Source organism: Sardina pilchardus, chromosome 11, assembly GCF_963854185.1.
Source record: "Sardina pilchardus chromosome 11, fSarPil1.1, whole genome shotgun sequence".
Taxonomy (NCBI): Eukaryota; Metazoa; Chordata; class Actinopteri; order Clupeiformes; family Clupeidae; genus Sardina; species Sardina pilchardus.
The window spans coordinates 5412106-5432064 of NC_085004.1; the positions used below are offsets into that span (position 1 = coordinate 5412106).

Sequence of the window (19959 nt, forward strand, 5' to 3'; positions counted from 1 at the left end):
ACATCCCTGGACTACTGTGTGTCTCCTCTGGGCCCTCTGTTGGCAGTGTCCATCTGCATTGAGTACGCCAGGCTCTCTGCTCACAGTACTGGCAGGGCCAACACGCGTCAGCTGGAAGAAGGACATGAGGAGGGTATGCGCCCAAATGTGGTCTCCCTGCATGTACACGGAGGTGGTATCACATAGGTTCAGGTGAACTGAAGATGGACATTTCACATCAACAACTGACGTCAAGATCAGGGAAATGAAGTGGGCGTTTCTAGCTGTATTATACATGTTTAATATGCTCTAATATGTTTTCTGGACTTCTGTGCTCCACACTCAGCCACCACACAAAGTGAGAGACATCTCTGTGCCATCCTCTCTTGGCTTTGGCTCCTGGCGGCGTCATGCTGCATCTGCTGGCTGCTGCTTTCTGACCACATCTGAGTGACCAGCGCCGCTGCATGTCAAACAGAGTAAGGGGACTCTGCTTGGAGATTTGGTTAGAATTGTTCAACTCCATTCGGGTATTGGTCAGGCCAAACAATTGCAAAGGCACACCGGTTGGTCAATTTAAAAAGGCTTCAATGTCTTTGTCAGTGCATACACAAGGGTACACAAGTAGAGGTGACATTTAGAGAGCCTGCTTTCATTTTTGATGATAATAATGTTTATGGCTGTGGATGTCTAGTCTTGGACACATACACATATAGCATTATCAGAGTGAAATGTATGCTGATGACAGAGCCCTTTATTCATATGATTTCCTCCACATCTCAGACGGCCATTTGGTGGAGTGCTCAATCCTATGCATACTGATATAATAGTTGGAGGGGGAAAGTTGTGAGTGAGTCGGGGAATTCAGATGAATGTCTCGTACAGACATAAATGCGTAACCATAAAATCACATTTTCTTTTTTATTTTCCTTGTATTTACTTATCACAATTGATTCACATTACCAACTGAAATAAGATGTATACGGCATGAGGCTCTATAAACAATGTCAATGAATAAGATGGCTGACTAAAGAATCAGACACTCACAAACAGAGCACAGACAGTCAGAAATCCAGAGATTCAAACAAGTGTGATCAACTGTCTCTAGCGAGAAGACATTATTACTAAGACAGTTTTGCTGTGACATTTCATTCAACACAAACACAACTCGAGCTCACACCGTGGTGCCCACTCAGAGGCCAAAACGACTGCTCTTCCTTCTCCTAGCTCTCCAATCTAGCTGTAACAGTCAACAATAAAAAAGCCCTGCAACCTATTTGAGCCATACTTCATCAAATGTGTGTGTGTGTGTGTGTGTGCATGCGCGCATGTGTGTTTGTCAAGAGTTTGGTACCATCAAACCAAAGTTACCAACAAATCAGCTTAGTAACTGACACCAAACATATTCACATGTGGTCTGGCTGATCAGACCCTTTGAAATGAGACGTGTGTGCCTGTTGAAAACATGCCCCTGATGGGCACACAGCTAATAGCTTTAGCGTTGGAGCTCTGAACAGTCACTGATTTGTTTGAAAAGCCTGACAACACATGCTTGGCTGTAGGGAGCACATACATCAATGGCAACAGTGTTAATGAGAAAGCTATTGAATTTTTTACTTTGTTTCAGAGAGCACTTTGAAGTTCTCTACAGTTCTTTTTTGTGTGTGTTTTTTTCTTAGTTATCCCACCTGTAGATGTGAACCTGATAAAGGATGGCTGGAGAGGGTTGTATACTCAAAACAACAAACACACACACACACACACACACACACACACACACACCTGAAACACACACATACACACACACACACACACACACACACACACTCACCTGAAACATACATACTGTACACACACACAAACACACACACACACACACACACCTACACCACACTTCAAACACGCACACACACACACACACACACACCACACTTCAAACACACTGGCCTGCTGTGTGATGTGAAGTCAGTCAGAGGGCTTTAGCTCTCACTGACTAGTTTCTGGCTCTCACACAGTAGTCCACTAAAAAAAAAAATGCCTCAAACTGCTTAATTGAAGTATAGAAATGACCACAGCCTCTCGTCTTTATTGGCAACCCAAGGGCAACACTAAACAGGCCAAACCAATCATTCACGCCAAGTCCAGTCCAGCTGCAGCAACTCCCAATGCACCCAAGGGTTAGTATTGAGCTGAGCAGTGGACCATCCGTATCACACAGGTCTACAGAGGCAAGCTGAGAGCTGTTTCTGTGATCAAGCCAGGCCAAGTATGCCCACAAGGTCTCATTTCCTCCATTATCCTGTGGACATTTGTTGTACTAATATAATATAGTGCTGGTTAATTCTTATTATATACGGCCACTGAAATATGTGCCACTTATGACAAACAGTCATAATCACATCATAAGGTCATTCATTAGGGGCCACACCAAACACAGGACAGTACTGTTGGTGTATGGACTGAAGACCTGATTCATTGAATTAGGTAAGTTCACTGAGGTGGTCAAATTGTGTAGCAACAACAAATGGATGGGTCTTGGACCATTTTTTTTATTTGTATTTCTTATACTGTATCTCAGTATGGCATAAGTAGACCCATCACCTGAGCTATTTCAACAGCTACTAAAGTTTGGGCAGGCAGTATGCTCCGTACTGTAGCTTTTACTCAGGAAAGTAATGCATTACAGGCAACTCAGGTCAGGCTCATCATTCAGTATAAAACTTTCTGACTATGCGCATGTGTCCGCCACACGGCTGGGTAACTTTGCCACCAGTGTGCCCCGTAATCACTCCTTACTCCCAAAGTCCAGATGCCCAGAACACAGAAGCACTACAAGTTGAATAAGTATAAAAATACAATGGTTTAAGTCAATAAATTAATATAAGTATTGAAACAATATTCTAAAATGAATGTTTCGTTCTACTGGTCCCAGCCACAGTTCCCGATGGCTGCTGCTGTATGGAGCAGCAGAGATTCAGAGGAGAGAGCCGTCTGCAATGGGGAATCCCGATGCGTGACGTATAGACCACGCCCCCTCGTGACAATAGGGAATCCTCGGTGACGTCGGGCGTTTCTCTTTGAATGGCCATAACCAAAGTAGCCTTTGAATATTATGTGGTCGTGTATTTGTGTATTTTTGTGTGTTAGATGTGTGTAGGGGTGTGTTTGTGAGTGTGTGTGTGTGTGTGTGTGTGTTTCTCTGTGTAATTTGACTGGATAGTATAAAATATTGCACAAAACTTGTACTACAGATGTGCCAGTGTTGATAAGCTACAACTGACAAAACAATGGCAGAGAAATTACATTAAATGATGATTAAAATTGCACATAAATAAGTATACATATATAAGTGTTACAACCTACCGCTGACAGCCATATGTATCTTGACGGTGCCACTTCTGGTTGGTGTGTGCGTAGTGTGTGAGGGCGCAGAAATTCGGATTGGTGAGCTTCACAGTCAGTCGGGTGCTGTAGTTCTTGTGTACCAGGCGTGCTCACTAATCAGGGATGGCACAAATTAAAGAGACATTTGGAATATCGAACTGAATCAATCCATTGACATTCAAAAAGGTATATCGCAGATTGCAATATCTGTTGGAAAAATCTACTATATTTTCCCCAAATTGTGCAGCCCTAGTCCATACATTATTAACAGACACCTTTCTCACATTCTTTTTTTGTTTTGGAATGTTTTGTGTGGGTAAACTGTTATTTGATATTGCAAAGTTTGCTGTCAATAAATAGTGCAAAGAAACTGGCAGCTAGCTATTGAGTGAGAGACTTGGCTACTCACTTGTCAAATGTAATCATGGTTTGATGTTTGAGTCAGATACTCAGAGATATAAAACCAACTGATCTCGTAGTAACACCATGTTTTCAGTGCATAGAGAAGATTTTGCACTTGAGATGTACGAAAAACAACGTTATTGATTCATGTCATTCTCTGTCCATAGACTGCTATTTGTGACTGAATTACATCCATGCCACAAATGCTAGTGGCAGAGATATACAGTATTGTTTACCCACACTCCAGCTGAACGTAGTGCTGCAGTTCTTGGCAGGTTTGAGTCAAACAGACTCGTAAAGAAGACCATAAAAAGACAGTAAAATTAACTGATCCCAAAAGCCATTTTGATGTTTCAGAATTGCAGAGAAGAATCTTCCACTGCGGTTTATAAGCTAACAATAATATTTAATTCAGGCTAACACAATTCATAATTCAGCCCACAGGCTCAGTGTGGACTCTAAACACCCCATTCAGACAGGGCTGTCAGTCACACGCCTCCTCCCCTCTACTTCCCTGTTCCTCACCTTGTTATTCTTTTCTGCTCTTGTCCGCTTTCACACTTCTGTCAGGGATTTCACATGCGGTGCCGGCTCCATCAAACGCTGGCCAGAATCCCAAACACCCGGACACCCAGGGGCTGCAGACGGCGGGCAGACCGCTCGATGCCACGCCGCACCGCATCTCTGAGAGGGCCGCGTCTGTCAGAGAATGGAAGAGAGGGGAAGACGAGGGTCTCGTGTTGGGCAGAGAGCTGTGCGCACATCTTCATGTACAGGTCGGTATGGAGATGAAATGATTCATCAGAACTGAAGTTATACAGTAGCTGTTGTAGAATGTGAGCATCAGAACTGAAGTTACATTACATTACATTTAGCAGACACTTTTTTTGTCCAAAGTACATTACATTGTCCCCGGAGCCACTTGAGATTAAGTGCCTTGCTCAAGGGCACAACAGTGGAAGCCGGGAGTTGAACCGACGACTTTCAGGATATTGCACGCTAGCCCAGCTCCTTAAAAAAACACTACACTACCACTGTTCCGTAGTCGGGAGGAATGTGAGCATCGGAACTGAAGTTATAGCTGTTGTAGTTAGGAGGAATGTGAGCTGTTGTAGCAAAGGGAGAGAGAGCAGAGACCCCACCTGGCCTTGAACCTGGGTCTCCAGGGTGCCAAACCTGTAGCTGACCATAATGGCAAAGAAACAGGCTCGTTGGCATGGCTGTCAGAGCGCATACTCAACTGTAGTGATGGCACTCCATCACAGTTGTGAGCAGTCCTCCTACTGTATAATCCCCCAATACAGATGAGGCAAGTTCGTCAGCCATGACATCAGATATGAGTGTGTGTGAGAGAAATCACACCTGCGTGTGTGAGAGAGAGCCCCTGATAATTAGGTCGAAGAACTGTGAGAAATAGGTATCACAGATACACCCACAGCCACAAGTCAAAATATTCCTCTGTTTCCTCTGGTGTTCATACACAGCCTAATGGTGTTAACCTTCTATGTGTTCTTCTGGTGTTCACACACAGCCTAACGGTGTTATCCTCTCCATCTAGTCACCTTGGGTAGGCCAGACTATTATAATATATCCCCACTAAAAAATGGGACAGATCTGTCTACTTAATGACAAGAGAGAAGAAATGCTAAATAGAGAGGAAGCAAGGAACAAGGCTGCGATATTCATAGCCACCAGACCTCTAACCACCAGGCCTAGTGTGCAAACAACATTTTCAAAGTTACAAAGCAGTCACAAAATATTGCTTCATTGGACAAAACATACAGTATATTGACTTCAAAAAACCCATTAAGTCATAATCAATAATTTTAAAAGGATGCATCTGAATGAGAATGCATCTGCATAGAAAATTAAAAAATATTTAAAAGTTGAAAATAACTTCAAAACCATTCTTGTCTGATCTTTAATGGTTTATTAGTTTCAATCAGGTGAGTGCTATGAAGTCTATACATTGGTTTATTTACCTCCGCCAAGGAGGTATATGTTTTTATCGGGGACCGGTGTTTGTCTGTCTGTCTGTTTGTCTGTTTGTTAGCAAGTAATGGATGTGTAGTAACTTGACTACATGAACTCACACACGCACAGTGGTATCATCATAACAGGTGTATTGGAGAACTTGTAGAACATTACATTCAGTACAGCCAGCGGTAAAACTTCTTCTACGTCGCCACGTTAACACAGCAGCAATACTCATGCTAGTCTAGCTATAGTGCCACCTAGTGGACTTGTATTAACAACAGGTTACTACACTCCTTCACCGTTAAGCTAACAGCATATACTTACATTATGCAAACTCATTTTCTTACCAACTTGGTTCTTACTTAGTAGAAAACCTACAAAATCACATTGCTACATCTCACTTCAGAACAATACAAAATCTCATGAATACAAGGTTGTTTTTTTTTTTTTAAATGTGTGTGTAACTAAACTAAGGAAGTACAGGGTAGACTGCCTGTCTTCCGTGAGATCATAAGGCGCATTCTTGCCTTTCCTCGAACATGATCTGATCTCACTACTATCTAATATAGTCTTCCAAGTGTTGAGGTGACACACGCTCTCTGGCAGAGCGGCGCAGCTCTGCTGGTGGGTTAACAGGCAAGTCCAGTCTCTCCGGGACTGCACTCTGCTGATCCCCCTGTTCATCAGGAGGCTGCGGCTCTGCATTTGGCTGATGCATTGATGTTCCAGGTTCATCCTCCCGGCTGCAGGCCTCCGGCGGTTCTGTCTGCTTGTCCAGTGACGATGAGGATTCTGGATGACGAGCCCTCACCTGGTCGACATGTCTCCTCATCCTCTGGCCGTTTCCCAAAATGACGGTGTATGAAACAGGACCTGTAGGTGACTCCACTGTAGCAGGCACCCATTTTGGTCCCAGGCCATAGTTCCTTGTATACACCGCATCTCCAGGACTGAACCTTCTCAGTCGGGTTGTTTTGTCATGGTTTTCTTTTTGTTTCAACTGTCTTTGTTGTATTTTGGACTTGATGTCCGGCTTCAGCAGATCAAAAGCTGATCTGAGCCTTCTGTTCATCAGCATTTCTGCTGGCGACAGCCCTGTTGTTGCTTGGGGTGTGATGCGGTAGCTGAATAAAAACCTGGAAACGCGGGTCTCAATGCTGCCTCCTCTAAGTTTCTTCACCCCCTCCTTAAAAGTCTGCACGGCGCGTTCTGCCAATCCATTGGAGGATGGATGAAATGGGGCAGATGTTATGTGCTGGATCCCGTTTTGTGTCATAAACTGGTCAAAATCTGAGCTTGTGAAACAGCTACCGTTATCAGACACTACTATCTGTGGGAGTCCCTGGGCAGCAAAGCAGTGACGCAGCTTTTCAATCGTTATCTGCGATGTGGAGCTATTTGTGGGGTAAACATCGATCCACTTTGAATGGGCATCAACAATGATCAAAAACATTCTTCCCAAAAACGGCCCTGCGTAATCAATGTGGATGCGGGACCATGGCCTCTCAGGCCATTCCCATGGATGCAGTGGAGCATTTGGTGGAGCTTTTCGATTCTGTTGGCATTCCTCACACATGCTCACCTCTCTCTCTATGTCCTGGTCCATCCGTGGCCACCATACATATGACCTAGCAAGAGCTTTCATGCGTGAAACGCCTGGATGTGATTGGTGGAGTGACTTCAGGAGGGCAACTCGTCCCTGCTGTGGGATCACTGTTCTGGCTCCCCAGAGAATACACCCATCCTGTGCACTCAGTTCCAGCTTCCTGCTGTAGTATGGCATGAGCTGGGGGTCCTTTATCTCAGGCCATCCACTCAGGACGTAGTTGTGGACTTGAGACAGTGTGACATCTCTTGCTGTCCACTTCCTGACCTGTGACACATTGATTGGTGTATCAGCCATGTGTTCTAACATCAGCACTCGCTCAGGCTTCTCATCCTCTTTTTGCACCGTTGGCACCGGAAGTCTGCTGAGTGCATCCGCGTTACCATGGAGCTTACCCGGCTTGTAGAGTATCTGATACTCATACGCTCTGAGCAGAACTGCCCATCTCTGGATTCTGGGTGAGACCATGTTGGGTACTGGTTTCATCTCATGGAAAAGTGTAATCAAAGGCTTATGGTCAGTCGTAATTGAGAACTTGCGCCCGTACAAGTACTTGTGGAACCTCTGTATTCCAAAAATGACAGCTAAGCCTTCCTTGTCTAACTGTGAATATCTCTTTTCAGCTGAGTTCAGAGTTCGTGACATAAACCCCAGCGGTTTCTCTGTCCCATCAGGCATCTTGTGCGAAAGCACAGCACCCACTCCGTAGGGGGACGCATCACATGCTAAGATTAGGTCCCTGTCTGCTGAATAGTGTACTAACACACTAGCTGACTGGAGGAGCTCCTTTGACTTAGAAAATGCCTCTTCCTGCTTGTTCGTCCACACCCACTTCTCATCTTTCCTAAGTAGCTGGTGCATGGGCGCTAGCAAGGTGGATAGATTTGGTAAGAAACGGTTATAATAGTTCAGGAGCCCCAGGTAAGCTTTCAGCTCTGTAATATTTGACGGGGATGGAGCTTCCCTGATGGCCTTTACCTTTGACTCCATGGGTTGCAAACCCTGTGCATTTACCTTGTGGCCCAGGTAGCAGACTTCGTCCTTCAACAGCTCACATTTGGTCCGCTTCAACCGTAACCCAGCCTTCTCCAGTCGACTCAGCACTTCAGCTAAGTTCTTCAAGTGTGCCTGGACATTCTCGCCTGTGACCAAGATGTCGTCTAGGTACACTGCAACCATCGGTATCCCCTGCAGGAGGTTCTCCATTGTCCTTTGGAACACAGCTGGGGCAGAGGAAACCCCGTAGGGTAGGCGGTTGTACGTGAAAAGACCCTTGAGCGTGTTCACGGTAAGGTACTTCTTTGAGTCCTCATCGACAAGAATTTGGGCATATGCATGGCTCATGTCCAATTTAGAAAACTGTTGCCCTCCAGATAATGTGGCAAAAAGGTCTTCAATTTTGGGGATTGGATACTGCTCTAACAAAGATACGCGGTTTACTGTAAGTTTGTAATCACCGCACAGTCTAATTGAGCCATCAGGCTTCAATATGGGCACCACTGGGCAGGCCCAGTCAGAATGTTTAACTGGCGTGATAATTTGCTCCTTTACTAGGCGGTTTATCTCAGCCTCCACTTTAGGCCGCATGGCGAAAGGAATCTGTCTTGGGCGGAAATACCTGGGTGTGGCACCTGGTGTGACGTGGATGGTAGCTTTGAGTCCTTTTAAAGTTCCTAGCTCATCTTTAAACACATCTTCGTGCCGTGCCAGCACCTGCTCTAATATCAGCTGTCCACCCTCTGATGCACTCACATTATGGACTTCAGTCCAATTCAGCTTCAGCTGCTTTAGCCAGCTCCTGCCTAACAAACTGGGTCCAGTGCCGCTCACTATGTACAGAGGCAAGGTTTTTTGTTGTTTTTGACAATTTACAGTCACCTCAGCTACGCCAAGCACCTTTATGGCTTCCCCTGTATAAGTTTTTAATTTGAGACTGGTGGGCCCTACTGAAGGCTTATTTGCCTTTGCCCACTGTGCATCGAATTTTGACTTATTCATCAGTGTGATGCTACAACCAGTGTCAAGTTCAAATTCCACGTCTTCTCCATTGACCTGTAGCTCTAGGGTAAACGGTTTCACTTTTGCACGAGCATCCCGCATGTTGTACATAGAAAACGCCTGTTCTGTATCCTCCGTTTCCTCTGATTCATCCATATCATCTGTCACATGATGGGAACGGCTGTTGTAGCTGGGAGCTCTGCTTTGTGTCCAATTCCTACCCCTTTTCTCATTGTTTTGTTTAGTTTCGCTTTGCTTGTTCCTATTTCTGCAAGCACGCCCAATATGGCCTATTTTTCCACACGCATGGCATTTTTCTTGCTTGAAACGGCATACCGCAGGATCGTGTCCGCCATTACATCGATAGCAGGCTTTCCCTTCCCCTGTTGTTTTATCTTCAGTTCGTTTGAATGGCTTTCCCTTTTTTTCTGTCTCTCCTATGTTGTTGCATGATGCTTTCACTTGCATTTCCTGTGTATTTTTGTATGCTGATTCCATCACTAAAGCAATATTCAGGGCTTTTTCAAATGTGAGATTTGTTTCCGCTAATAGCCTTCTCTGCATTGCCTCATCATTTATCCCACACACAAGTCGGTCACGTAGCATTTGAGATAATGTCGTGCCATAATTGCAATCCTGTGCTAGCCTCCGAATTTGGGCTACAAAATCACTAACAGACTCGTTTGGCTGTCTCGTACGTGAGTCAAATTTAAAACGCTGCATAATTTCGCTGGGCCGTGGGTTAAAATGGTTTTTAAGCAAAGTCACCAGTTCCTCAAAAGATCGGTCGCCTGGCTTGTCTGGACTCACCAAATTTCTCATCAAACTGTAGGTTTGCGCTCCAACCGCACTAATGAGGATGGACTTCTGTTTCACCGGGTCATCGATACTGTTCGCGGCAAAGAAATGCTGAAGGATTTCCACATATTCCTCCCATTTTTGTGTGTTGTGGTCGTATGCCACCAGTGTTCCTATGGTCGCTGACATCTAGGTTCCTTTTATTGCTAGCTTCGCTCAACTTAGCCGTTTCCCTCCCTCTATCTCAAGGGTAAAAAAAAATTGTCGTTTATCTCTCACCAAGTTCTCTGAAACTTTCCTTCCGTAAGTCCTCGTCGCCAATATGTAGTAACTTGACTACATGAACTCACACACGCACAGTGGTATCATCATAACAGGTGTATTGGAGAACTTGTAGAACATTACATTCAGTACAGCCAGCGGTAAAACTTCTTCTACGTCGCCACGTTAACACAGCAGCAATACTCATGCTAGTCTAGCTATAGTGCCACCTAGTGGACTTGTATTAACAACAGGTTACTACAGGATGGATTTCGATTATTTAACTTTCAGGGAAGGTCGGACATAACCCAAGGAACAAACGATTAAATGTTGGGACTGATCCGTAATTCTGTCGGGATTCCAGAGGTGTTTATGTATTTAGCTTAGTGGTGTAATGGCATGGTATGGCCACGTGGTGGCGATCTGAATAGCTTAGGTTCAAATGAATGACGACCTAGGAAGAACAAGGCAGGTGGAGGTAGATGCACTCTCTGAGTGCTTTTCTAGTTCACTACAGTGTATCTTGTCTCTAGTCATGGAAAGTCTCACTTTTCCTCACTTAATATCTCACGTTTTGTGGTGTGAGTATTGTGATTGCACAACTTGCAATTAAAATGTAAATGTTTGTTTGAAGCCCTAACACAAATATTGCTAATGCATTTGTGTGTATTTGAATAAGATTTACAGTTAGTCATTTCAGATCACAATAAATCAGCATGACCTATCTTCTATTTCACCATGCAAGGAATTTATAAAGAACCACCAAATCAAATAATCTTCCACTGTAATAATGAAAAGGTTCTTTGCTGATGAAAATCTATTCAGTCTAGACAATATGAGGATGGAAGATGAGTCTCATTCTCAGTCAGCATGGGCTAATGGGCCAAACTGACAAAGACACATGTCCACCAAACTATAGGAATAATTACACATTCCCTCCACATATTAGCAATGAATTCTTTATCAATCAATTTCCTCTGCCTGGAGTTTTGTCCTTAGTCTATAGGTAGACCTTTTGTCTATATTTAACATATCGTACTTTGAATGTATTTTCATTTTCCGTTGAAAATGTTTGAATAAATCTTGTAAAAAATCTGATAGTGATGAGATGTCAAAGTGCCTTGAAGTTAGGAAGAAGAGCTGTTTGAAAGAGGAACCATGGGTAGATCATTAGGTATATATGGCCGTTAATGCATACTAATCCCATGCCTCTGATCTGTTGCCAAGCCCTTTGTGACTTGGTGTGTGATCAGTAGCATTTGAAACAGGAAGTTCCTAAGGACTCCAAAACAGAGACAAAGACAGGAACAAAGAGGTCTAGAAACAAAGAGGAGAGGCAGAAAAAATACAAAATACAAAAAGAAAGAATCTATATATTTTTTGGCTACTCCTTGGACTTGGACTTCTTTCAGAATACATGACATCATGCTGCAGATGAGCCAAACTTTTATCACATGTTAGTATTACCACAATTGTTTCTTAAGGTATCTCTGATCAAAAATTGTGAATGTCGAAGAAAGAAAAAAGTAATGCACTAGTGTCAGTATTTGTCAGCACTGTCTTGACATTGTTGCCTTCCTGCACATTATAACACATATATCATTGGAGAACAGAAGATAATATTTTTGTAAAACATAGACAGGATGATAAAATAGTCTCCCACCATCAGAAAAAACAGAGGGGTGGGTTGGGTGTGTGTGTGTGGGGGGGGGGGGTTATGGTTGCATGGCTTTGCTCTTTGCTGGACTTTCCTTCAACAACTATTTGACTAATTAAGATGCAGAGTAACGTTCTGTCAACACACTAGGACAGTGCAGGATGACTAATTACCACATAAACAGTTGTTGACAGGGGAGGCATGTGCTGGGGCCAAGTGGCTTAGAAGGTCTCTGGGGGTCCCGCATCGCCTTGGCGCTGAGACAAACATTAACAACCAAACAAACAAACCCAGCAAATAAATGAAGTGATGCGGCCGCACCTCTCATAGACTGGCTCAGCACGCCGCCCACACACAGTCGCTAACACGCAGTGTGAAAACACTAGTGCCTCCCGGGATCTGCCATGGCCATGGCCATCTCACCACAACCTATTCATTTGTGCCTTGATATTTGATCAGGACAGCTGTATGGTGTAAATAACAGTGGCTGTGAGAAACTTTAAAAACTTTAATGTTCAGTTATTGGGAGACCATAATGTCAAATTTCTCTCTGATGTTGCACACACACTATATTTATGACTCACACCTTGGTGAATACAATCAAGTCAGCTAACTGAGTATATGGGAATCCCTCTGGAAAACTGTGCTCAAACTCATATGCCCTTTAGGTCTTCCCATGAAATCACATTTTGTTTCATTCAGCTACAGTATGCTGATACTATGTGATAAATCATATTTAGTTTCAGAGGGCAGCAAGACCTGTTTATGGCTTCACTTGTAGCCTTAATGTCCTTGCCGATGCTTGCCTCTGTTATTAAAACAGCAATGTACACTTCCCATTCCATAATTAAAGCATCCGAGAAGGACAGTGTATGTGCCACTCTGTGATTAATCTTCGAGGGAAGGTATCCATGGAGACCCATCCACATGCATCATTCATTAACCCTGCCTAGGGCCCTGGGTGTCAGCGATATGATGTTTTGATGTATGCCGGTGGCCACTGGGCTATGGGGCGCGTCTCCATCAGCGAAATGACGAGGAGGGAAGACCTCCTTCACGTGGCTGTGTCTCAATCACACCGTTGGTCGCCTGCTGGCTGTCATCCACATGCTGGCACTGACATTGAGGACACCTCTCCGACATCAAGTCTACTGATCAGCCATTAATGCATACAGAGAGAGAGAGAAAGAGAGAGAGAGAAAGACAAAGAGAGAGAGATAGAGGGAGAGGGGAGAAAGAGAGAGCGCAATCATTTTCTGGAATGGTGAAATGAAGGCAGAGCGGAGTGTAATAGTGCGCGGGCTTGTTCTAATCATGATATTAGGTGCTGGGCCTCTACTGAAATCTGATTACTTCTCAAAGGAGGGGGCGGGAGGGCGTGGCAGCTGGTCATCTGCCTAGGTGGACTGAAGCAATTTCCCAGACAAATGATTAGACACAGATTATGTGTGCGGCTCTTTCTCTCTCTCTCTCTCTCTCTCTCTCTCTCTCTCTCTCTCTCTCACTCACTCTGTCTCTCCATTTCTCTCTCCCTCTCTTCTCTGTTTTCTCTGTGTGTGTGTGTGTGTGTGTGTGTGTGTGTGTTTGAGAAATGTAGATGTTCCATTACAAGTTTGAATAGTAAACCATGCCTTAACATTTAGATGGTGTAGTATTCAATATGGGATCTGTCTCAAACATATACTTCTTTGCTTTTACATTAAAATATCATTGGTGTACAGTAGAGCAGAGGTAATTGGGATATTTGAGAGAATCAGGGGGGAATTTGGGGTCAACCCAACATATTGTAAGGCCTTGCTGATTACTGTGATCTTTAAAAGGGCATGGTATCACAGTTTGTACAAGTTCTTTCAAATTTCACTGTCATCTTGTCAGTCACAGCAACGGTTGCTATAGGCTGTGAATGTGACGGTAGACTACCAAGGATTGCACTTATGGCCTGTGCATATTACACAGTTTCAGCCCAATGTTGCCTCGTTTTTGTGTCGACTCCATGACCAAACATCTATAGCATGTTGGAGAGTCTCGTATGACTACCGTGTTGACACTATGATGACACGCGACAAGTAGCCTAGGCTACGATAGGTTACATGATTGTTCTCTGATCGCCTAGTCTGACATGGTCAATCAATCAGATCATCGTGGAACACAAAACAATTGTGTAATATACCCTATTCAGATTAATCAAATTCAGCCTGATTTTGCCACGATTTGGTCATTTGGTCATTTGGTCAATTTCGTGTCTTACCACCATTCTAACATTAAAGCTACACCAGGCACGTAACTGAAGCGCTCCATTCACAACGCGTACAATCCATGTTATAAGACTGTTTTTTTTTTTTTTTTTTTAATGTACACGTTGCTATCATGCCTGGTGTAGCTACTGCCATTGATCATAGTGGAAGCTAATTGTTGCAGCAGACGCAACGTGAAGGGAACACTTCAGTTACACGCCTGGTGCATCTTCCCTGAGATGTAGCATCAACGTGAGAAGTGAGTTTGTGTCAGCTGCTGGCCTGTAATCCTGGACTCTGGCGTAATGAGGCGTTGTGGCCTTTCTTAGGCACAAGGAGTCATCTTGCCCTGCACTCCATCATTCTCCCCTCCGCCTGTGACCCTCACACGTTGTTCCCGCTGACAGATGATGGCTTTTTCATTGAGCCCATGTGTCACTGTCTGTCTCCTTGCGTTCGCCGCCAGTTGACGTTTGTCACATATGACTGTTGACGTTTGCTAAACTCATGCTACGCCACGCCTCGTCTTCCTGCCATGCACACTGCCAAAGTGATGGAGCTCTCTCTTTCTCTCCACTGCCATCTCGCTCTCTCCTTCTCTCTGTTACACTGTCTTGATTTCTCTTTTACCTTATCTTTTTCCCCCTTTTCTTTCTCTGTCTCTTTAATCATACTTTCTGTGTCTGAGTATGTTTAGTCATGGAGATCAGTTGTGTGGGAGACTCCCATATACTGTAGATGGTTAATGCTTGCATCTCTAAACTGAGATAGGACCAGTGAGGATAGCTATGAATAAAGATGTGAATGCAAGCCTACTGTAGTTGGCGCTCTCAAAAACCTTTCCATGGTTCAAAATGTGAGAGCGATTTGTGTCAACAAGGTTAAGGTGTTGTATTAGTCAATAAATCCAGAGAAATTGATCGGGCATGGCTCATGAATCTATAGGGAGTGTTATATTTTTCTCTCCCCCACTGAAATTAAATGTATTAGTTTTCAATGACTCTAATACATCATGGCTGCTTGGGCAAGTCTTTCACATGCCCTTGTGTTAATGGCACTGTTTGAGTTTTTTCACTGACCGACGCATAACCGGAAAATCACTCCTAAAGGGGGGAAGCACTGACCATCAGCCATGCAGAGCCATGGCTGCTGTCTAGAGATGGAGGCCATTTTATTGTGTGTCTTTTCAATATCAGGAGTTTTATTCCCCTTTGTGAGTGTAGATAATAAATTAAGGATGTACAAAGTAAGATACTTTTTTGTCTTTTTGAAAGGTCGTTTTTGTTCATGAATTCAACCAAGGCCTTCAGAGGAATATTAGTAGTTATACAAAGGCAGCCTGTACCATACTCTCTTTATGTATCTAGACAATATTTTGCAGAATACTTTTCTCTCCATATTTTTTCAAAATCAGAAATGTGAATCTGTGTTTTCAGTTCACATTTTCCGTTAGTAAACATACAGTTAAAGTATCTTGTCATCAGAGACCATGAATTGCCATTCCTGTGTACATTTAGAACTGATCTATATGTATAGATACCAGAAATGATCTATACCCACAGTGCCCATTGTAGACTCCACAATAACTTGCAAAATAAACATTGTTTTCTTTTCAGAAGGAAGAGCAAATCTCTCTCTTTCTCTCCCTCTCTCTCTCTCCTCTCTCTCTCTCTCTCTCTCTCTCTCCCTCTCTCTCCACACACACACACACACACACACACACACACACACACATGCACAAACATACACACAAGAGCACTTCAGACTGTTCAGTGGTTATTATTACTGCCTTAGAAAATGCACTATTGATTTTACCACTTTTATAAGCTCACCGCTCAATTCAGTGACATTTTGAGAATAAAATGAGTCTTAAAGAGGAAGCCTGAGGTTCACATTTATCAATAATCCCCCCTGGAAGGAGGGTCCATCTCTCTCAGAGTCAGTCAATACTGCTGGGCCACGGAGAGAGGAGAGGGACACAGGAGTGGACTTCACTGAACGCCCCCCCCAAACACACACACACACACACACACATACATACACACACTCCCTCCTCACATTTTGCACTTAACGCACCATGTTAATGCCTAGATTGATTGATTACAAATCTGGGGAAATGCCTCTGTAGAGAAATGGCAAGTTGAGTTTGGGTGGGTGGAGGGTGGAATATAAGCCTGTCGGATCAGAGGGAGATTTGTTCACACAGCGAGGTGGGTAGGAGAGCGGATGGAGTTTTTGGGTTGGGATTCACGGCTCTGAAGTCGGATAAAGGGAACGCTGGAGATAATGTACACAGTGGCGGGGAGAAAGGCGAGATGTCAGGGCGCCTTGCAAGCTCTGACATTTATGTTGATCACAGGCTTTTACTCACACGCACAACTGAATAAACAGTGCAAGTTGCCCTGAAAACTCAAAGCATTCCTGCCTCTGCCAGAATGTCGGCGTCTTCAGGCAACAGCACCTTCTTCTGAACAGATTTTAGAGCATATAGGTTTCATATCAATTTCCAAGCAGATATTCCGCCAATAAAATATGTTTCTCTTTTCCTGAAATGCATTACAGCCCCATTAGATGCACTGTCTGTGCACAAGAGCGGAGGGCTTTTGTGTGGATCTGATTACATGCATGGCGCATCCCCTCACCTACCTCTTGTTTCATGAATGGCGGGGAGCGCGGGGCACTTAGAGCAGACAAAGGGCCCCGGCCCTGATTAGAGCGCTGCTACAGGGCAGCCCGGGGCAGCCTAATGAGCACGCTCCGCAGCCTGGAGAACACAACTCAGCGCACCGCCACATACACACACATACGCCAGCAACAGCTACGGCTGTGGGGGAGAACATATTTAAGGTAAGGGTCTTGTGTGTGTGTGTGCGCATTGTGTGTGTATGTGCGTGTGTGTGTATGCATGTGTGCGTGTGTGTGTGTGTTGGAGGGAAAGACCAGCAGTGGTGTGAAGTTCAAGTGGCTTCCTATGAGGGGGGAGTTGGAGAGGAGAGAGAGAATTCATCAATTATGGGTCCCCATAATGTGTGCATTTGCCCCCAGAGAAGCCCACAGCTGTAAGCAAGTCTCACGTCTGCAATGGGCCACAACATAATGGGCTGTGCTTGGCCATTCTCACATACAGAGTGTTGGCACTTAAGAGCTGGTAATCTCAACTTCATCTGCCTTCACAGCTGGGAGGTGTGTGTGTGTGTGTGTGTGTGTGTGTATGAGAGTGGAGGAGGGCTGTAAAAGCTTCAGTACTCGGGATATTTCACCAGTAATAGGTGCTCATTTTTAAGTGTGTGTGTGTGTGTGAGTGTGTGTGTGTGTGGGGGGGGGTTGACTAAGTGGCTGCTTGTGACACTGGTGAGTGAAGTCTTGTAAAATAAGCCCATTAGCTCCTGGGTGCACTTGGCTGCTGTTGGAGAGAAATGGCGTGCCTGTGCCTGTGCCTGTGCCTGTGCCTGTGCCTGGTGAGGAGGGCTGTCTTAGCTCTGACCTTGCCACCGTGCTCAGGTGCCGTGAGATGGATGACGCTCACCCACGTCCGAGGCTGCCAGAGGAGCCTTACGCTCAGCCTCTCTCATTTCTGCTGCCATCCATCCATCCATCCATCCATCCCTCCCTCCCTCCCTCCCTCCCCCTCTCCATCCCCCTATCCAGCACCAGCATTGTGGCTGTTCCACAGAAGCTCTATGTCATTTCCCTCTCAAGGTTGAGAGGCTGTGGAACAACATGTTTACATGTAGCCATTTAGCAGAGGGGTTTTTAATCTCAAGCTACAAACTGTGCGGCAAGAGAAAAGTGTACATTATGTCTCTCCTGCACTCTCTGTGTGTGCTTGTGTGTGTACAGTATACTGTATTGTGTGTTTTCCCTAGGGAAATAAACCCACGATTGGAACACATGGCTCTACTACCAGTTATCATAGCAATAGAAACTGCACAGGGAAGGCTATCAGCACTCCCTGCACCACAGAGGTCATGTTCTGGAGTACATCAGTGGCGGAGAGATGTATCGTATTAAACGTCATCTTCCTTTAACAGATATTTGTGTTTTCTTTTTTGGTCTCTGAGGCTTCTTTGTAATCATGTTTCTGGTGGGAATACTGAAAGAACTCATTTTGCTCCCACCTTTTTCCCAGCCATGTTATCTTTCTGAAACATTTTAAATTGCTTAACTCACATGATACTGGAAAATCATTAACTGAAATCATAATAATAATTATAGCACAAGAAGGACCTACTTGTGCTGCCTCAGTATTATGGGATAGGGAGCAGGATTTTTCTGCTCTACATGAACTCTAATTGGTCCCACCAATCTGCTATCTAATTACGTAATATATATCATGTCATGCTCTATCTTAGAATATCAATACATGTGTGCATTGAAGCAATGTACTGTTTGGTTATAACAATTGACTAATAACTTTCACCAAATTAAGAGTGACATACCAACTAGGACTCCATTAATGAAAAATAACTACAATAAATGAGTGCATCATTTGTTGTCATGAGTATATAGATGACATGATGCACTAATTCTGAACCCTGATGCCCTTGTAGTATCTTTTCCTGATATAATATGTGGGTAAAACTTACTGGAGACGGTTAGTCTGGGTTTCTGTGAGAAAGCTGATGACTGTTACAGTACGGCTATGTATAGAGAGCTGTATAAGGCAGTTGGTGTCTTTGGTGAGATCCATCAGCCCAACTGGTCAAGCATCCTAAAACTGACCAGGGCTAAATTCAGGCGAGAAGGCCTTCAGTTGGTGGTCAGTTTGAGTGACAACACCAGTAGAACAGTGTATGTGTGTGGAGTATAAAAGCTCACTCAAAGATTTGTCACGAGAGCATGCTTCATGAACCATGGCTTGGGTGAATAAAGCTATCACAATCTTCAGTATTCTTTCATCTTGGAAGTTTCATTTTTGGACTATTGAATAACCATAATTTGACACGACACCCTCATCTATCAGAGATGCTCAGGGTATACACTACACTGAGATGAATGCACTAACAACGCATTCACTCCCTGAGGAGCCTTGTATTTGCACAGCTCTCATGTGTTGTTGAAATCAGTAGACTAATCTAAGAGCACTGATTGGCTGTAGTCTAATGTCACATGACTCCTGACATGTCAACCATTGGCTAATGGCAGGATGACTCTGATAGTTCCTCTAAAGGCTCATGGAAACAGAGTGAACCGGGCGCTGGCTCCTGCCGCTGTCCTCTGCCCTGCTGGCGTGGTGATGCGGCGCTCGGGGAGGCCAAGGCACGTCCTCACCCCCCCAGCACCGCTCATGTGCCCGGCGCACTGCGGCCCGCTCACAGGGTGTCATTACTGGGCTGAGACGGTTGTCCACGCCTGGGGCTGGACGAGTGCTTCGTAGTCATAGCCTCGGTGACAGGCTGTCACAGTGTCATTACTTACCCTGACATTAGATGGAAGCCGCGTGCTCACTTGATTCATGGTTCACGGTGTTGATTTAATTCGCCTTGATGGCTTAATCAAGGAGCGAGAGGCTGTGGAGGAGGCCATCTTCTCCCATGTCCTTCCATATGGCTTCCTAATCAGTGCCTAAAGTAAATGATCCTCTGCTCTAAATGATCCGTTTGGATTTAAAACCTTTAGACTCTGTTCTTCTCTCACTATGGTTTGGATCTGGTTTGTGTGTG

At 44.5% G+C, this 19959-nt stretch overlaps 1 protein-coding gene across 1 annotated transcript; it reads right to left on the reverse strand.

The window, feature by feature from the left end:
* Positions 1-4294: 4294 nt before the first annotated feature.
* Positions 4295-9049, reverse strand: LOC134096164 (uncharacterized protein K02A2.6-like). Its single transcript, XM_062549916.1, has 3 exons — positions 8363-9049; positions 6337-7615; positions 4295-4464 (listed from the first exon to the last, which is right to left on the reverse strand). The coding sequence occupies exons 1-3, from the start codon at positions 8933-8935 to the stop codon at positions 4295-4297; spliced, it is 2022 nt and encodes a 673-aa protein (XP_062405900.1). The 5' UTR covers positions 8936-9049.
* Positions 9050-19959: the final 10910 nt, after the last annotated feature.

Coding starts and splice junctions, on each gene's coding strand:
- LOC134096164 (XM_062549916.1), bottom strand. CDS start 8,935: ATGCGGCCTAAAGTGGAGGCTGAGATAAACCGCCTAGTAAAGGAGCAA. Junction 7,616..8,362: donor TCTGCTACCTGGGCCACAAG/GTAAATGCACAG, acceptor AATGTGTCACAG/GTCAGGAAGTGGACAGCAAG. Junction 4,465..6,336: donor GCGCCGCTCTGCCAGAGAGC/GTGTGTCACCTC, acceptor ATTCTCTGACAG/ACGCGGCCCTCTCAGAGATG.